This window comes from Leptonychotes weddellii, chromosome 6 (assembly GCF_054177405.1).
Source record: "Leptonychotes weddellii isolate Sample4059 chromosome 6, ASM5417740v2, whole genome shotgun sequence".
NCBI lineage: Eukaryota > Metazoa > Chordata > Mammalia > Carnivora > Phocidae > Leptonychotes > Leptonychotes weddellii.
In genome coordinates, this window is record NC_138374.1 from 35,781,215 (window position 1) to 35,799,311 (window position 18,097).

Sequence of the window (18,097 nt, forward strand, 5' to 3'; positions counted from 1 at the left end):
TTGCTACCATCTTAGTCCAACCATTAAATCTCACCTAGACTACAGTAACAATCTCTTACCTAAATGGACTCCCTAATTTGCTCTAGTCCGTTCAATTCACTTCCTATATAGCAACTAAAGTGATTTTTTTTTAGGAAAAGGAATCAGTCCTAATGGCTTCCATTCACACTTGTAATCAAATCCAAACTCCTTACCATGGCTTATAAAACACTGCATTAGTGGCCATGATTTGCTCTCCTGATCTCATTATCTCCTACTGCTCCAACTCCCTCGCAACTTTGTAGACACACTGGCCCATCAGTTGTTCTTTAAACATGTCAAGTCCCCCCCTTCCCCCACCAGGGCATTTGGACTAACCATTTTTTCTTGTGTACGTCCGTGTGTGTCCCCGCCCCCGCATTTGTATTGTATTCAGGTCACAGCTCAAATGTCAACACCCTCTAGCTGCTTTCCCTGACCTATTCTAAAAAGGCGTTCTGCTCCCATCGCCATCTCTCGATCTTGTTTTGATGCCTTTACATACGCTTATCATTAACTGAAATGTGTTTGTGTTACTTGGCTCACTTCAATAGGATGTAAACTCCATGAAAGCAGCAATCATCTCTTTTAAACACTGGTAGACCTGCACACAGAAAAGTCGTTGGCCCATTCCAGGTGCTAAGTGAATGGTGTTCACCCTCGACTTCTCAATTTACCTTCAAATCTTAATCAAATTAATGTAACAATGCTTTGTCACATTAAGGCACTACCCTTTGTGCTCCAAAACTCAGACCTCGGAAGACTTATATGTAAAATGTGTTCCAGATTCAGTTTCGACGTAAGTGACACTAGGGCTGTTTTGTTCTTGAGCATAAAAGACCTGGAGAAGAACAAGTTCTATTCATCCAGTTGAATACCCACAAAGTCCCAAACATCTGGAAGACATATTCACAGAATTGAGAGAGCACAGGCAAGGTATACATGCTTCTGCACTTTTGATCTTGCATATTTCCTTTCCGAAAAGTCTTACCTGGCTTCTTTTTTCAAGTCCATAAATGGCCTTTAAAGTACAGTTCACTTCTCAGCTCCTCCGCTGGCCCGACTCAAACTTCTTTCTTGCCTATCTTCAATATTAAATGTTTTGCCCTGACGGCTACACTGCAGTTTCGAAACACGTGACTTTGTGCTTAAAAGTTATTTACAGGCTGTTTGGAATGTATTTACTTGCAGAGCTAGACTCTCCTCTTAATCTAGAGTCAAGCACACAGCCCAACACACAAGGAATGTGTGGGAGGAAATACAAGGCACTAGGCTCGTATATAAAGAGAAGAAAACAGGCCAACATCCCTAGTCCAGGTCACCCGGACAGAACTTCTCGAGGATCCATGACTCCAAAAAGTCGTTCAATCTTGAAAGAGCGGCAGCGCAAACACACTATCCCAACCACTGGTAAGGAAGATTGTGAACGCCAGCCAAAAAAAGAACAGTACACACTACACGTCTGGCGGAGTCGCAAGAACCACTGAGAAATGTTCACAAGGTAGGCCCGATACTTACGCGGGACGCCGGCCAAATCCGCGTGCGAGTAACCTGCCCCGCCGGCTCCGAAAAAGCCGGCCAACCCCCCTGTGGTTTTGTTTCCGCTTCCCCCGCCGCTCTCCATGATGTCGCAGCAAACCGCCGGTCTGCTTCTCACCGCCGTCTCAGGCCGGGTTCGTCGGCTCCGCCGTTGCTCCCCAGAAAAAGCGGGGAGACCCGCGTTACCAAGGCCTCCTTCACACGGTGACCTTCCGGGAGCCGGTACCCGCTAATCCTTGCACTTCCGCTTTGCGACATTATACGTCCCGGAAACCGGAAGCGCCTGACGGCAGCCTTCCGGTGGTGGGAAAGTGAACCAAGCCAGAATCAAAGCGGCGCATCCTGAGGCAGGTGGGGGTACCTGTGGAAGAGGGAAGGCAGGCGACTGGCTAGGGCTTGGCTGGGAGGCCGGCGGAGCAGCAACTGCAGAAACAGGCAGCGGCAGAGAGGGAATGGTGCCTGGAGGCGCCGAGGAGCCGGCGCAGTCCGTCCCTCTTAGGGTTAGTGAATGAGGCTTTCCGCCCGGGCCGGCCCGGGGACTCTGCGCTGCGGGTCCCAAGCATGAGTGCGGGCCCCGGCTGTGAGCCCTGCACCAAGCGACCCCGCTGGGGCGCCGCTGCAACTTCTCCGCCGGCCGCCTCGGACGCCCGGAGCTTCCCCGGCAGGCAGAGGCGCGTTCTCGAGTCCAAGGACGCTCCCGTGCAGTTCAGGGTCCCACCGTCCTCGTCAGGCTGCGTCCCGGGGCGGGCGGGACCGCACAGAGGCAGCTCCACCTCGCTTGGTACGTGGGGAAATAAAGATCTTTGTCCTTCGCTTTGGCCCAGACCTCTTCTTGGTCTCTGTCTGGGGACCCAGGGACTCCAGCCACCCCTTTCTGGTCTTATGTGCACCACTCTGAGGCCCTCTTGCTGAGCCACTAAGGCCACTGGTAGGGGAATGCGGCCGCATTTTACCCGTTGGGATTGGTGGTGTGAGAAACCCTGATGAGCAGTTACTCACAAGGTGGAAAATGGCAGTAGACTCCACCTGTTTGCTTTCCTCGGGTTTGAGAAGTTGCCTTAGTTGTTAAGGAAGTCTAATTGTGTATGTGAAGCTTCAACCTTTAGGTGAAAAGAAAGGTACAAAGAAGGTCACAACTTCTCTTGGTTCAGATTCTGCATCCTGGGGTGCAGAGCTGTTAGTATTAGCTGGCATTGTGCTTGTTTCTGGCATACAGTGTTGAACAAGAGTAACTTGGGTTCTGTCTTCAGATCTTAAAATCTATCAGGAGAGAGAATTACAAAAGTCCACATGCTTACAGGTGAAGGACATACATCATTATGGTAGGAGTCAGGAGTCTTAATCCAGTCTGTGGGATCAAAGATAATCTCCCAGAAGATGAGGTGCTTATTTTAAGGACTGAAAAAGGATGAAGAGTTAGCTAGAAAAGAGGAAGTAGGAAATGTTCCTGAAGTGCAGCTGGTGCATACTGTCAACAGGAGAGAGTAATGAGAGATGGGGCTGCAGGGAGATAGGCAAAGATCAGATCATACTGGGAAATATAGGCAGTGCTGAGGGTTTTGAACTTTACCTCTAAGGGCAATGAGAAGCTTTTAATGCATTTTCAGTAGGGAAGTGACTTTATATATACGTGCATGCACACACATCTTTTTTTTTTTTTAAGGTCTCTGGCTGGTGTGTAGAAAATGAAGAATGGATTGAAAGGGAGGGGAAGTGCAGGCCTAAGACTAGAGGAGTTAGTCTAGGTGGGCGATAATAATGGTTTATACTTGGTTGTGGACAGTAGGGAAGGAGAGAAGTGGATGGATTCAGAGAGAATGAGATCTGTGGGTTTGTACCTCATAAGAAATAAATTTGTGCTGGAAATACAGATCTGGGGATTTTTGGCATAAACGTGATAATCGATGCTATGGAAGTAGGTTAGATCACATAAAACATGTAGAGAAAATAAAGGTGACCTAGGACAGAAACTTTAGGAACACCATCATCTAAGAGTAGACTGAAGAGAAGCAGCCAGAAGAGTAGGATGAAAGCCTGGCTTTTGTTGTGTCATGCAAGAAAGAGAACATTTCCAAAAGGATGCATTTGTCAACAGTGTAAGAGGCTGGCCAGAGGTCAGACAGTCTTTGGGTTAATGGTGTAAACTTAGTTCTCTCAGGACTTAGAGGCAGTGGGGAGTAGACCTCAACTAAATATTGAAGGATGAGCAGGATTTGCTGTATAGATAAAGGAGAGAAGTAATTAAATATGCAGAGAGAATGGCATGTGCAAAGGTGGTAGAACTGGAGCATAAAATGACAGGAGTGACAGGACTTGAGGCCAGGAAGAAGGGCAGAAGTTATTATGGACAAATTCTACTGCCATTTCAAGGAGTTTGGACTTTATTCTGTGGTTAATGGGGAGCCACTGAAAGCTTTTAAAAGGGAGATAACATTTGGTTATATTTTAGAAAAGATGGCTTGTGGCCTTTGGACTTCTCTGATTGCAGTCCACTGTATAAATTTCGGCCGGTACACGGAGTAAGAAATCTATGAACTAGGTAAATATGCCATATTTATTACAAACATGTTTCATGAAATAATACCTATTATGTATGATGCATTCTTATATTGTCTGTATTTTACTAAAAAAAGTTAGTCCTTTATATAACACTGGGTTAGAGAAAATCAAGACCAGACAAGGAGACCAGTTGCAGGAAACAAATGCAGTTGTCCAAAAAGTGGTGTATTTGTTCTTTTGATATTGATGCTGTTTTGAAGATGAAGAGGAAGTAATGGATTTAAGATTTAGGCCATAGATTACAGAGAACTTGATGAAGGAGGAGGGAGAACTGAGGTGACCTCCAAGTACTGTGTCAGACTTCTGCGAGACCCTAATTTGTGGGCCCATTAACTTTATTTACATATAAAGGTGGAAGAGTTAGTTGCAAGTGGGGGGGGCAGTCCTCATGGTTGGATCTTCTTATTTTCTGCAGATTTCTGCAGAAGAGGAACCAAATTACTACTTGGGCTGTACTTTATATGTATAAATGTTTTTGTATACCGGGCACAGGCCACCAATTAATAAAATGTGGAAAGTCCAAACAAAAACTATTGTTTCAAATTTGGAGGTCTTTTAGGAACTTGGTATTTAAAATTTTAGTATACAGTTATTTTAGGAGAGTAGGTAAGAAAAGGAAATGGATATTCATTCAACATCTTTAAATTTTGTGTTATTTACCTCCCTGGGCATATTTCTTATATTGGTTGAAATGTGCATGTAGGCAGAACTCAGGGTGCTATTCACCTTCTGATGGGAGCTCCTCTTTTCTGCCTTTTATAACTACCTAGAGTTTCTCTTCCTGCTCCAGCCATGGTCTAAGTATAGGTCAGTGGTGGGTGGTGGTGGTTGGGGTGGGGGGGGCAGTTGGAGCCGGTTTGTCTCCCTTCCCCCATGTCATTCCTTCAGCCTCAGTGCTGTCAGAATCATCTTCAGACCTCTTTCCTCTCAAAACTCCCACTGTCCATCACTCTTTTGTCTCACCATATCCTTCCTTCTCATACCTTATCTTGCTGGTGCTGGAGGAAGGGGACTTTTTGTGGAGGTGGGGTGTTCCTTTGAAATGCAGGTGAATTTCAAAGCATTTTGTATCTTTTGCTTGTGTCAGTAGCAGCATCTAATTGATTTGCTCCTTGAACATTGAAATACACTGGTTACTGAGTGATGATAACTAATGAGATTAAGTGTGAATGGTGTGAAATCAGAATAAAGTTGGAGGACTGATCTCAGTGAAAAAGAGATTGGGTGGAAGTGTTGCAAGAGAAGACATTTGTTGAATTTCTGCTTTGTGAAGACTGGACACTTAGTATTTTCTCTCATTGATCTACCTAAGCCTTGAAGTAGATATTTACTGTTAACCCTATTTTATAGGTGAGGAAATAGAAGCTCAACGAAGTGAAGTACTAGTAAGCGACTGAGCAAAGATCTTAGTCCAAGATCTTGTTTGACTCCAGATCTTGTATCGTTTTCATCACCTCCCACTGCCCTCCTTTTTGTTTCCTGGAATTATTTCTAGTAAAAAGAAAGAAACTACCAGATATTTTGGGAAGCATAATTTTATGCCTATTTCAGGAATAAGGGGGTAAAATCTGAAGCAGTCCTGTGGCATGTTGCAAAAGAAACCTTTGAAAGCCAGAAGTAGTGGTATTGGAAAGAGAAGTAGGGCTCTCAGAAGGACTGAGGAATGTTTTTTTTTATAAAAGATTTTATTTATTTATTTGACAGAGAGAGAGAGAATGAGAGAGGGAACACAAGCAGGGGGAGTGGGAGAAGGAGAAGCAGGCTTCCTGCGGAGCAGGGAGCCCGATGCGGGGCTCGATCCCAGGACCCTGGGATCATGAGCCGAAGGCAGACGCTCAATGACTGAGCCACCCAGGCACCCCCCCCTTTTTAAAAGATTTTATTTATTTATTTGACAGAGAGGGTGAGAGAGCACAAGCAGGGGGAACAGTAGAAGGAGAGGGAGAAGCAGGCTCCCTGCTGAGCAGGGAGGCTGAAGTTGGGGCTCCATCCCAGGACCCTGGGGTCACGACCTGAGCCAAAGGCAGACGCTTAACCATCTGAGCCACCTAGGCGCCCCGTTTGTACCTCTTTTTGTGGGTCATTCAAGAACTTCTATGATATGGTCCTAGCTGACTTTTCTTTTTTTTTTTTTTTAAAGATTTTATTTATTTATTTGAGAGAGAGAATGAGAGACAGAGAGCATGAGAGGGAGGAGGGTCAGAGGGAGAAGCAGACTCCCTGCTGAGCAGGGAGCCCGATGGGGGACTCAATCCCGGGACTCCAGGATCATGACCTGAGCCGAAGGCAGTCGCTTAACCAACTGAGCCACCCAGGCGCCCCCTAGCTGACTTTTCAATCATATTTTCTGTTGCTTTCTTTTTAAGTTCTTTATATTTCCCTGGCATTGGTGCCTTTGCTTATGATTTTCCCTTTATGTGACTACATGTTTATTCTTCAAGGAACAATTCAAGCCCTTCTTATCAGATTGTCCCACTTACTCCAGTTCCCTAAAGTAGTCTTTTCTAGGAAATACCTTAATTCTTTATCAGGATCTCTTTTAATACTAAAGGTAGTTAAGAATCGACATTTACTGAGCATGTACCAGATTGTGCCTTAAACACCTTGCATGTGTTATTTAATTTAAACCTCATAATAAGCCCAGGAGAGGTACTATTAATTTGCAAGTTTATAAATAAGTAATTTGAGAGACAGAAAAATGATCCCTCACAAGGACACATAGGAATCCAATGGGAGAACTAGGATTTGAATCCAGGTGATTTGATTTCAGAGCCTATACTCTCATCCATTAGGCCATACCAGCTCTCTTGGGCCTGTCACTTTCTACTCTATGCCAAATGCATTTATATTTATATTTCTGTCTTATCTCCCATTGCTTGAGTGTGGAAGGAGTGATTAGTATCTGTTTAATTCACAGAACCTAGGGGCGCCTGGGTGGCTCAGTCGTTGAGCATCTGCCTTTGGCTCGGGTCATGATCCCAGGGTCCTGGGTTCGAGCCCCGCATTGGGCTCCCTGCTCAGCGGGAAGCCTGCTTCTCTGTCTCCCTCTGCCCCTGCTTGTGTTCCTGCTCTCGCTGTGTTTCTCTCTGTCAAATAAATAAATAAAATCTTTAAAAAAAAGAAAACAAATTCACAGAACCTAGCACAATGCCTTACATGTATAAATGCTGCTATAGGTATTTTATATTTGAAGGCAGGTATGAGTATACATAATTGTTTTGGTGTGTGTCTTTTTTTTTTTTTTTTTTTACAGTTTTCAAACAAAAGACTATTACCAGTTGGATGGACACTAAAGGAATCAAGACAACTGAATCAGAAAGGTATAGAAACATGCCTATATAGAAAAATGAATAACATGATATATGAATGTTTTATCTTGTTTCATGCTACTCTTTCTCCTAGCTTTCCCATTTTTCTTTATATTCATTCTTTCAGTTTATAAATGATAATTTTTTAGAGTCTCTCATGTGCTAGGGTCTGTCCTATATACTGGACATACAGAGATAAAAGAGGAGTATAGTCTCTGTCTTTAAGATACTTATAGTATACTGGTGGCAGATGCAAAAACACATGATTATTACATAGTGTGATAAATAGGACAGTAAAGGTATAAGCAGAGAACAGTGGTGGTTAGCATATAGAACAAAGAATTAGCTTTACCTTTGCAGGAAGGCCTGCCCAGAGGTGAGTGAAGTTTAACATTTAAAGGAAGGGCAGGTGTTTCCCAGGCACAGAGTTGGGGAAAGGACATTATAGGCATATGTGCAAAGTCATGGAGTCATAAAGGGGCATACTCTGTATTTAGGAAATCACCAGTAGTTTAATTATTGCTGTGATACCGGGAATGTGATTGGATAAGTGATTTTTTTTTATACCATAAATTCTTTTTATTGTATCATAAGTTCTGTTGTCTCATTAGTTCTTTCTATTCTGTTGTAGTTTGCATAGTAAAGAAAACAACAATACAACAGTAGAATCCATGATGAGTTCTGTACAAAAAGATAACTTTTATCAACATAATATGGAAAAATTAGAAAATGTTTCTCAGCTAAGTCTTGATAAATCATCTGTTGAAAAAAGTACACAGTATTTGAACCAGCATCAGACTGCAGCTATGTGTAAGTGGCAAAATGAAGGGAAACATACAGAGCGGCTTTTAGAAAGTGAGCCTCCGACAGTAACTCTGGTGCCAGAGCGGTTCAGTAATGCTAACGTTGATCAGTCACCTGGAAATGATGATCACAGTGACACAGATAGTGAGGGAAGTAGAGACAACCAACAATTTTTGACAACTGCAAAGTTTACAAATACAAAGCAGACCACAGAAGATGAACGGGCCAGAGAAGCCAGAAGCCACCAGAAGTGTAGCAAGTCTTGCCATCCTGTAGAAGACTGTGCAGGTTGTCAGCAGGAAGAGATAGATGTGGTGCCAGAGAGTCCCTTGTCAGACATCAGCTCTGAGGATGTTGGTACTGAACTGAAAAATGCCAACAAATTGAGTAGACAAGAGAGTAGTTTAGGAAATTCTCCTCCTTTTGAAAAAGAAAGTGAACCTGAGTCACCAATGGATGTAGATAATTCCAAAAATAGTTGTCAGGACTCAGAAGCAGATGAGGAGACAAGTCCAGGTTTTGATGAGCAAGAAGATAGCAATTCCTCCCAAACAGCAAGTAAACCTTCAAGGTTCCAAGCAAGAGAAGCTGACACTGAATTGAGGAAGCGGTCCTCTTCTAAAGGAGGTGAAATTCGTTTACATTTTCAATTTGAAGGAGGAGAGACTCGGAGTGGAATGAATGATTTAAGTCCCAGACCACCTGGAAGTACTTCTAGCCTGAATGTAGAATGTAGGAATTCCAAGCAGCATGGGAAAAAGGATTCTAAAATCACAGATCATTTCATGAGAATGCCCAAAGCAGAGGACAAAAGGTAATTTTTTTCAACAAGAGTATCTCCAATAGTGTAATACCTTTTATAACTTTGTAAGGGAATGGTTTAACCAAGTTACGGTTTACAGTGAGGCAAAGAAATAGTTGTGTTTCCTGTTGTTTGTTTATGGTAAATTTAAACCTAGATTCAGAAAGACCAGAAACAGAAAACGAGAAATAAATAAATATTGTTAATTGGATTTTTTCAGTTTCATGATTTTCCTTCTGAAATTTGTGTGGATTATCAGAATATAAAAATACTAGGTTGATAGTAGTGTCTGTTTATCCATTTTTCTAGGTCTTCATATACTGCATTTTCTCTAATGCTCTGATGGGTAGGCAAGTGACATTGTCCTCACTTTGCAAATGAGAAAACTGAAATTTGAGTTAGAGAATTCACTGAAATTGTAACTTGTGGGTGGTAATGCTGGGATTTAAATCCCAGTCTGTCTGATTACAAAGCTTACATTTTTACAGTTATCCCATATGGAATCTTAAAGCTTACTCTCCATAATTTTTGTGATATTTTCTATCACATGTGCCACAGTAAGTTCACTTTGTTGAAAACTGTTGTCTAGAAACCTGAGAAGTAGCTGATACTATGAACCATGACTCATTTGGCAGTGTACATATTCTTATGCGGTCTGTTTTTTGGAAGGGAATTTCTGTGTTTAGAAATTCCTTCCACAGACTTGAAAATAAGTTCTTCAGTTTTACTCTAAGTTTTATAAATTTTTCTTTTGACTGTAAATACCAACGAGAGAGAGCAAGCCTGGCACACTTTTTTAAAGATTTTGTTTATGTGTAAGAGAGAGAGTGAGTGTATGCACTCGTGCTAGAACGGGGGAGGGGGTGAGGGAAAAGCATACTCCCTGCTGAGCAGGGAGCCCAATGCAGGGCTCAATCCTGAGGATCCTGGGATCATGACCTGAGCCGAAGGCAGACACTTAACTGACTGAGCCCCCCACCCAGGTGCCCCTTGGCACGTTTTAAACAATAACATTCTGGGTAAGTTTTGTCCTTGTGTATCTAATAAAACTTAAATAGTAAGTGGTTTGTGACTGAATACATTTGTTTTGACCTTAGAAAAGAACAATGTGAAATCAAGCATCAAAGAACAGAAAGGAAGATACCTAAATACATTCCACCTCACCTTTCTCCAGATAAGAAATGGCTTGGAACTCCTATTGAGGAGATGAGAAGAATGCCTAGGTGTGGCATCCGGCTGCCTCTCTTGAGGCCATCTGCCAATCACACAGTAACTGTTCGGGTAGGTATTACTTCTTACCTATAAAGAGAGAAGACTCTTAAGTCTTGATTTATTATGATAACTTATTAACGTGAAAAACAGACCAAGGCATAGAAACTGCTTTTCTTTTCTGCATATATAAAGTACTAAGAAGTCTATAGGTTGGAGAAATATAATGATAGCTTACTTAATATAGCACTTAATACATCCATAAGATGTATCATTGTCAGCTGATAAGGAAATTGACTTTTTCAGTATCTTTTTTTTTTTAAAGATCTTTTTTTTTTTTTTTAAGATTTATTTATTTGAGAGAGAGAGAGAGTACATGAGAGGGGGGAGGGTCAGAGGGAGAAGCAGGCTCCTCGCTGAGCAGGGAGCCTGATGCGGGACTCGATCCCAGGACTCCGGCATCATGACCTGAGCCGAAGGCAGTCGCTTAACCAACTGAGCCACCCAGGCGCCCCTCTTTTTTTTTTTTTTTTAAACTCACTGGATTCTTTTCTTTCTTTTTGTTTTAAATTCAACTGACATTATTTGTTGAGCATCCACTGTATATTAGGTAGTGGGTTAATCCCTAAAGTTCAAAGTTGTGTATGGTTCAGTATCCTCAAATCATTCTCCAGTTTTACCCTCTTTTCTGAGCTTCAGATTCTTCTAGACATCACTGTTACTGTCCCACAGTTGTCTCAAACTCAACATGTCTAAAACCTTATTTCTAAGAATTGTGGTTAAATGTACATAATATAAAGTTTACTATTTTAACTGTTTTTCAGTGTACATTTCAGTAGCATTAAGTACATGTTGTACAATTATTACCACTATTCATTTCTGGAAAATTTTCATTATGTCACGCAGAAACTGTATCTGCTAAACAATAACTCCATTTCTCACTAGCCCCTGGTAACTCTTTTATACTTTCTGTAGCTTCTTTTTTGAAGAAGCAGGTTTATTGAGGTATATAAAGTTTACCCATCTTAAGTGCTCACTCAGTTCAGTGATATTTAATTTACTTAGTTAGACAACTATCACCATAATCCAATTTTTATTTTAATTTTTTAAATTAACATATAATGTGTTATTTGTTTCAGGTGTATAGGTCTGTGATTCATCAGTCTTACACAATTCACAGCCCTCACCATAACACATACCCTCCCCAGTGTCCATCACCCAGCCACCCCGTCCCTCCCACCCCCCTCCACTCCAGCAACCCTCAGTTTGTTTCCTGAGATTAAGAGTCTCTTATGGTTTGTCTCCCTCTCTGGTTTCGTCTTGTTTCATTTTTCCCTACCTTCCCCTATGATCCTCTGTCTTGTTTCTCAAATTCTTCATGTCAGTGAGATCATATGATACTTGTCTTTCTCTGACTTATTTCGCTTAGCATAATACCCTCTAGTTCCATGCATGTCATTGCAAATGGCAAGATTTCTTTTCTTTTTTTTTTTTGATGGCTGCATAATATTCCATTGTGTATATATACCACATCTTCTTTATCCATTCATCTGTTGATGGACATGTAGGCTCTTTCCACAGTTTGGCTGTTGTGGACATTGCTGCTTAAATATTGGGGTGCACATGCCCCTTTGGATCACTACATTTTTATCTTTGGGGTAAATACCTGGTAGTGCAATTGCTGGGTTATAGGCAATTTTTTTTTTATTATTATTAACATATAATGTATTATTTGTTTCAGGGGTATAGGTCTGTGATTCATCAGTCTTACACAATTCACAGCACTCACCATAGCACATATCCTCCCCAATGTCCATCACCCAGCCACCCCATCCCTCCTACCCCCCTCCACTCTAGCAACCCTCAGTTTGTTTCCTGAGATTAAGAGTCTCTTATGGTTTGTCTCCCTCTCTGGTTTTGTCTTGTTTCATTTTTCCCTCCCTTCCCCTATGATCCTTTGTCTTGTTTCTCAAATTCCACATATCAGTGAGATCATACAATAATTGTCTTTCTCTGATTGACTTATTTCGCTTAGCGTAATACCCTCTAGTTCTATCCATGTTATTGCACATCACAAGATTTCTTTTTTTTTTTTTGATGGCTGCATAATATTCCATGTGTATATATACCACATCTTCTTTATCCATTCATCTGTTGATGGACATCTAGGCTCTTCCCATAGTTTGGCTTTTGTGGACATTGCTGCTTAAACATTGGGGTGCACATGCCCCTTCAGATCACTACATTTGTATCTTTGGGGTAAATACCCAGTAGTGCAATTGCTGGGTCGTAGGGTTAATCCAGTTTTTTTTTAAAAGATTTTATTTATTTACTTGGTAGAGAGCGAGCACAAGCAGGGGGAATGGCAGCAGAGGGAGAGGGAGGAGCAGGCTCCCTGCTGAGTATGGAGCTTGATATATTGTAATCTCATTGTCATTTATTGATGTTAGAACAAATAAAAGTTATTGAAAAATTATATTTATAAAAACAGTTTTATTTAAATATGATTTCATGTCACATTTCTTAGGTGAAGAAAGGGTTCTGATATTTAAAAGAGTTTGAAAGTCACTGAGATAGGGTCATGTGGAAATAAAGAATATAGATGGTTGCTTTGTTTTGGGGTAAAATTGATAGGATATGGTGAATATTCTTAAATACGGGTGATAAGGGAAAAGGAGGCACTGATAATGCAGGGAAAATTAAGAAAAGGCTGGATGACTGAGAAGATGTTAATGGTCAAGATTCGGAGAAAAGATTGATTGAAGAGCTAAGTGACATTTTGAGTTTACTGCCTTTCTTTTTCTCACTGGCCATAAGGAAAACCCAAAGCATCCTATACCATGATTACTTAATCTCTGTAATTACTGTTTACTTATTTTTTTTTTAAAGATTTTATTTATTTATTTTGACAGAGAGAGCTAGACAGCGAGAGGGGGAATACAAGCAGGGGGAGTGGGAGAGGGAAAAGCAGGCTTCCACTAAGCAGAGAGCCCGACGTGGGTCTCAATCCCAGAACCCTGGGATCATGACCTGAGCCATAGGCAGATGCCTAACGACTGAGCCACCCAGGCGCCCCTACTGTTTACTTATTTTTAGATATCCAATAACCTGTGAATTTTTTTTTACTTTTTTATTTTATTTTATTTGTACCATTTCAGCTTTTGTTTTTTTATTTTTTTATTTTTATTAACATATAATGTAGTATTTGTTTCAGGGGTATAACCTGTGAATTTTAAAAATCTTTTAAAAAATCTTTATTTTATTAAAGTAATGTAGGCTCATTGTAAAAAAAATTAAAAAGGCAGCTATTATATGAAAGTATGTAACTCAAAACCCAAGTCTCTTAGTCCTATTTCCAGAGTTTAACAATTTGGTGTATTTTCTTCTAGATTCTTTTTCCTGAATACAGTAATATATATGTGTAACTAACCCAGAGCAGAGTCTGACTCAGGGCTTGAGATCATGACCTGAGCTGAAATCAAGAATTGGACACTTAACTGACTGAGCCACCCAGGCACTCCTTGAGTTGCAGACTTTTATGAGCTGCCTATTGGACAGTCTTCCTTTCCATTAGCTGTTCCCTTTTTGAGGAACAAGCTTCCTGTCTTCCTTTTCCTAGTTAACTTCTTCTTATCCTTTGGAGTTCAGCTCATTTGCCACATGTATATGTATCTACATATATGCATGCAAAAACACATAAGCACGCTCTTTCATGAATATTTAGAATCCACAGTTAATACGGTTATTATTCTCAGGAAGTTTAGAGCCCAGTTGGGGAAGGAAAAACAGGTGTGCTCTGGTGTGATAATGATCTAATAAAACAGGAGGGAATAAACTAACTGTCCTTAAGTTTTTGAAGACTTCTTAGAGGAAATGAAAATTGAGTCGAGTGTTGAAGGTCAGAATAGATGTTTAACCAGACAGTGTTTGGGTAAGAGAGGATGTTAAAAACTAGGAACATCATTTGGAATCACTATAGGCAGAGGGGAGCCATTATAGGATTAAGAGCCTGGGAATACTTTAGAAAGATTAAGGTTGTTCCCAAGTGAGAATAAGGGCTTTATGGAGGGTGAATATCTGGGGGCAGTGGGAGTTAGGGGAGGGCTAGAAGGCAAGCAATAATGAGGACTAGAGGCCTAGATGGGATGGAGATGGAATGAGCAAATATGATGACTTGGAAACTGATCAACTGGAGATAAGGAGCAGGAACAGCTGGAGAGGACTTCTCAGATTCTTAAAGAGGAGCTGGTCTGCATTTTATAGCATTTGCTTTGGCTGCTTTAATTTGGATTATTTTGTAGAAGGCACGCCTAATTTTTATGCACTTACAGTTTCCTTGTTTCCCTCTCTTTCAGGTAGACCTTTTGCGAGCAGGAGAAGTTCCTAAACCCTTTCCAACACATTTCAAAGATTTGTGGGACAACAAGCATGTTAAGATGCCTTGTTCAGAACAAAACTTGTACCCTGTGGAAGATGAAGTAAGCACAAAACAGATGTTTTTTTAGTCTGAACGATAGTTTAGTATGTGTTTGTTTGACTTCTGATTCTGTGATCCAAAAGAACTTAGAATAATTTCATTTGTTTTTCCTTTTCCTTAAAGAATGGTGAGCGAACTGCAGGGAGCCGGTGGGAGCTCATTCAAACTGCACTTCTCAACAAATTCACACGACCCCAAAACCTGAAGGTAGTTGTTTTTGCTATTGTTGCCTCTGGTATGTAATTCTTAGAGATGGGCCTCGTGGCCTCGTGTGTCCCTTAAAGACATTTTTTGATCTTTAATAGACTCGGGTAACAACATATTTGTATGCAAAGTGCTTGCTTCCTGAGGAACTTTCTTAAGAGACATTCTTGGTTTCCACTCCATCACTAGCAAATGAGTAGAAGAATCTAGAGTTGTAAATGACTTGCCTGGAGCTACACAGAATAATTTGGAGAACGAGGAATAAGACCTTTGTTTCTTGATTCCCCATCCAATTTCCTTCAGACCAGGCTTCTTTTATTTTTTAGAATTATCATGTTTCTGAAATATCTTTAAAAGTAAATCATGAAAGAATTATGACTTTAGCAATATTTGCCCAAAGGGAACAGAGTTTCCTAATGATTAAAGTATACATTAAACATTCTGTTTTATATTGCTGTTAATATAGCTTCTAGCAATCTAATTATTTATTAATTGTACATTTTGGCAATAATTTATTTTTTGATTTTTTTAATATTTCACTTAAGACTGTAAGAGCAACCATTAGGTTGTTTTTCTAATATCTAAAATATGGGTGAGTATATGTTTATTTTTGGCATTATAGCCATGTAAACTTTTAAAGGTTTTATAACTATAATAATAATAGATTTTTCTATACTTGTGTGAAAATGGGTTTCATTTTCTTTGAGAGACTTAGTTTGTTGTGTACAGTTTCCTCAGGTTTTATACTGTTTTTCCATTTATACTTAACAAGTTATTCTTAAACTTTCTGTACCTTTCTATAGCTCCTGTTTGCTTTTCTTTTTTCTCTACATGGAAAACATTGGATGTTGTATCATAATGTATTTTGAAAATTTCATTCCTTAAGGACAGTGTTTCTCAATCTTGTAATGTACTCCTTTTAAATGGAAGAAGCTCTCAGGATCTGCCAGAGTTTACTTATTTTTAGTATAATGTTAACTGCATATGTACAAGCATAAAATTGAATATAAACTCTTTATACTTACAGCTATGTCCATTTGATTTTTTTTACATTTTAAGCATTATGAACCATCATTTGAGTTGTGTTCATTATCACAGTGAAAACAGTTTATACTCAGTATCCCCTTTTTGCACAAAAGTTTTTTAACCACTGATCTGAACCTCAAAATAGTATGCTGAGAACTTTAAAAAATACTTTATAAAGAAAAAAATTCTTCATTTTCTTTTTACTACTCACTAGTCACAAACAGTTGGTGGATGTTAGTAGATACAAAGATGGGATCTGTATAGAGAACATCAGCTTGCAAATAAAAATGATAGCATTTTGGTCCAGGTTCTGTAGAATTTGACAGTCCTGTACTACAGTATATCTTAGGATAGCTCAAAATTTTCACCATTTTTATCTGCTTAAAGCACCAGCCTTCATTCCTACAGTGTGTTGTCTTTTGCCCTTTGTGTTCCAAAACCACAATTATAAACTTAGAAAAACAGAAGCAGGCCGCCTAAGAATACTATCTATACTCCATTTGAGAAACACTGTCTTAGGTCCGACGGCCTTATAAGCAGGATTATTTAAATTTTTCATGTTTTTTTCTTTAAGCATAAACACAGAATAATCATAGTGTTCTAAATTACCTTGTCTGCTCACCTCTTTAGCAATTCCTTAGTGCACCAGTGATTACTTTAAGAAGGGGTAATTGCTTTACTCTGAATTTCCCTTTCTTGTTTATTTTATGGTAGATTCAACAGAACAGAGTAATTCATCGAGATTTTCTTCTATCTGCTTATGGTAATTGTTTCTTTTGCTGAAAGAACACTGTGGGGGGGGAACATTAAGTCCCTCTTACTGAGTATAATAATCTTTTTACTGCTTTTATTTGATATTGAGTTAAGTGGGATTAGAAAGGTTAAAAGTTTAAAAAAGGAATAGTGTCGGGCGCCTGGGTGGCTCAGTTGGTTAAGCGACTGCCTTCGGCTCAGGTCACGATCCTGGAGTCCTGGGATCGAGTCCGCATTGGGCTCCCTGCTCAGCAGGGAGTCTGCTTCTCCCTCTGACCCTCCCCCCTCTCATGCTCGCTCTATCTCATTCTCTCTCTCAAATAAATAAATAAAATCTTAAAAAAATAAATAAAATAAATAAAAAAAAATAAAAAAGGAATAGTGTCTTCAAAAGTCAATTTACACAGTAATATTTCTATAATTGATGTGTCTGATAATTTGCAAAGAATGGACTTCTTTGTGTTTTAACTAATTGTGCGTATCATGAATTATGAATTAAAGGAAATCTCAGTAGTTGATAGCTAAGAATACAGAACAGCATCCGGTTTTTCTAATGATAGGAGACCTTGTGGTAGATTACTTTTGAGACTTGAAGACTAAAGTAAAAGTAGATATTAGTTAGGAATTAATACTAATTATAAAATCCCATTAAAGAATTAAGAGTGTAGGTGGCGCCTGGGTGGCTCAGTTGTTGGGCGTCTGCCTTCGGCGTGGGTCGTGATCCCAGGGTCCTGGGGTCGAGCCCCGCATCGGGCTCCCTGCTCGGCGGGAGGCCTGCTTCTCCCTCTCGCTCTCCCCCTGCTTATGTTCCCTCTCTTGCTTTGTCTCTCTCTGTCAAAAAATAAATAAAATCTTAAAAAAAAAAAAAAAAAAGAATTAAGAGTGTAAAAGTTAGAATGTAAAATGTTTTTCTTTACCAACTTTGAGGAATACTTTACATGTAAGAAAATGCATGCTTTTCAAGTATGTAATTTCATAATTTTTGACATTTGCATATACCCATGAAACCCCCTCTACAATCAAGGTACAGAACATTTCTGTCACCTTCAAAGATTCCTCTTATTCCTGTAGTTGATTCCTCTTTCTGCTCTGTCCCCAGGCAACTACTGATTTGCTTTTCTCTTTTTCTTTTTTTTTTTAACCATAGATTAGTTTACATTTTACATGAATGGAATCACATAGTATGTATGCTAGTGTGTCTGGCTTTCACTCAGAATGAAAATTTTCGAGATTCATCCATGTTGTTGAGCGTATCAGCAGTTTGTTGGAGTGTATGCATTGTTTGTCTTTTTACCTGTTGATAGACATTGCTGTTTAATACTTTGTATGAGGTTCTGAAATCAGATAACAGTAATTAGAAAAAAAATCCTTAAAATCTTTTCTTTTTTTTTTTTTTTT

General features: G+C 39.9%; 2 protein-coding genes across 9 annotated transcripts in view; one reads left to right on the plus strand and one right to left on the minus strand.

Annotated features, from left to right (window-relative positions):
* The window catches only part of LOC102728876 (mitochondrial import inner membrane translocase subunit Tim23), a 29,964-nt gene extending 28,189 nt beyond the window's left edge, over positions 1-1,775 (minus strand). The window contains exon 1 of the mRNA XM_081823919.1: positions 1,537-1,775. Coding sequence (XP_081680045.1) covers positions 1,537-1,642 — 106 coding nt within the window. The 5' untranslated portion in view covers positions 1,643-1,775. The remainder of the gene's footprint in view (positions 1-1,536) is intronic.
* The window catches only part of PARG (poly(ADP-ribose) glycohydrolase), a 98,928-nt gene continuing 82,200 nt past the window's right edge, over positions 1,370-18,097 (plus strand). Inside the window, exons 1-7 of one of the 8 annotated variants that reach the window (XM_081823907.1) lie at positions 1,840-1,904; positions 4,007-4,096; positions 7,370-7,436; positions 8,056-9,042; positions 10,128-10,311; positions 14,595-14,717; positions 14,840-14,923. In XM_081823907.1, coding sequence (XP_081680033.1) covers positions 7,399-7,436; positions 8,056-9,042; positions 10,128-10,311; positions 14,595-14,717; positions 14,840-14,923 — 1,416 coding nt within the window. In that variant the 5' untranslated portion in view covers positions 1,840-1,904; positions 4,007-4,096; positions 7,370-7,398. Of the gene's footprint in view, positions 1,520-1,769; positions 2,339-4,006; positions 4,097-7,369; positions 7,437-8,055; positions 9,043-10,127; positions 10,312-14,594; positions 14,718-14,839; positions 14,924-18,097 lie in introns of those variants that run through there. The other 7 variants (XM_081823908.1, XM_081823904.1, XM_081823911.1 and 4 more) reach the window with 7 other exon arrangements.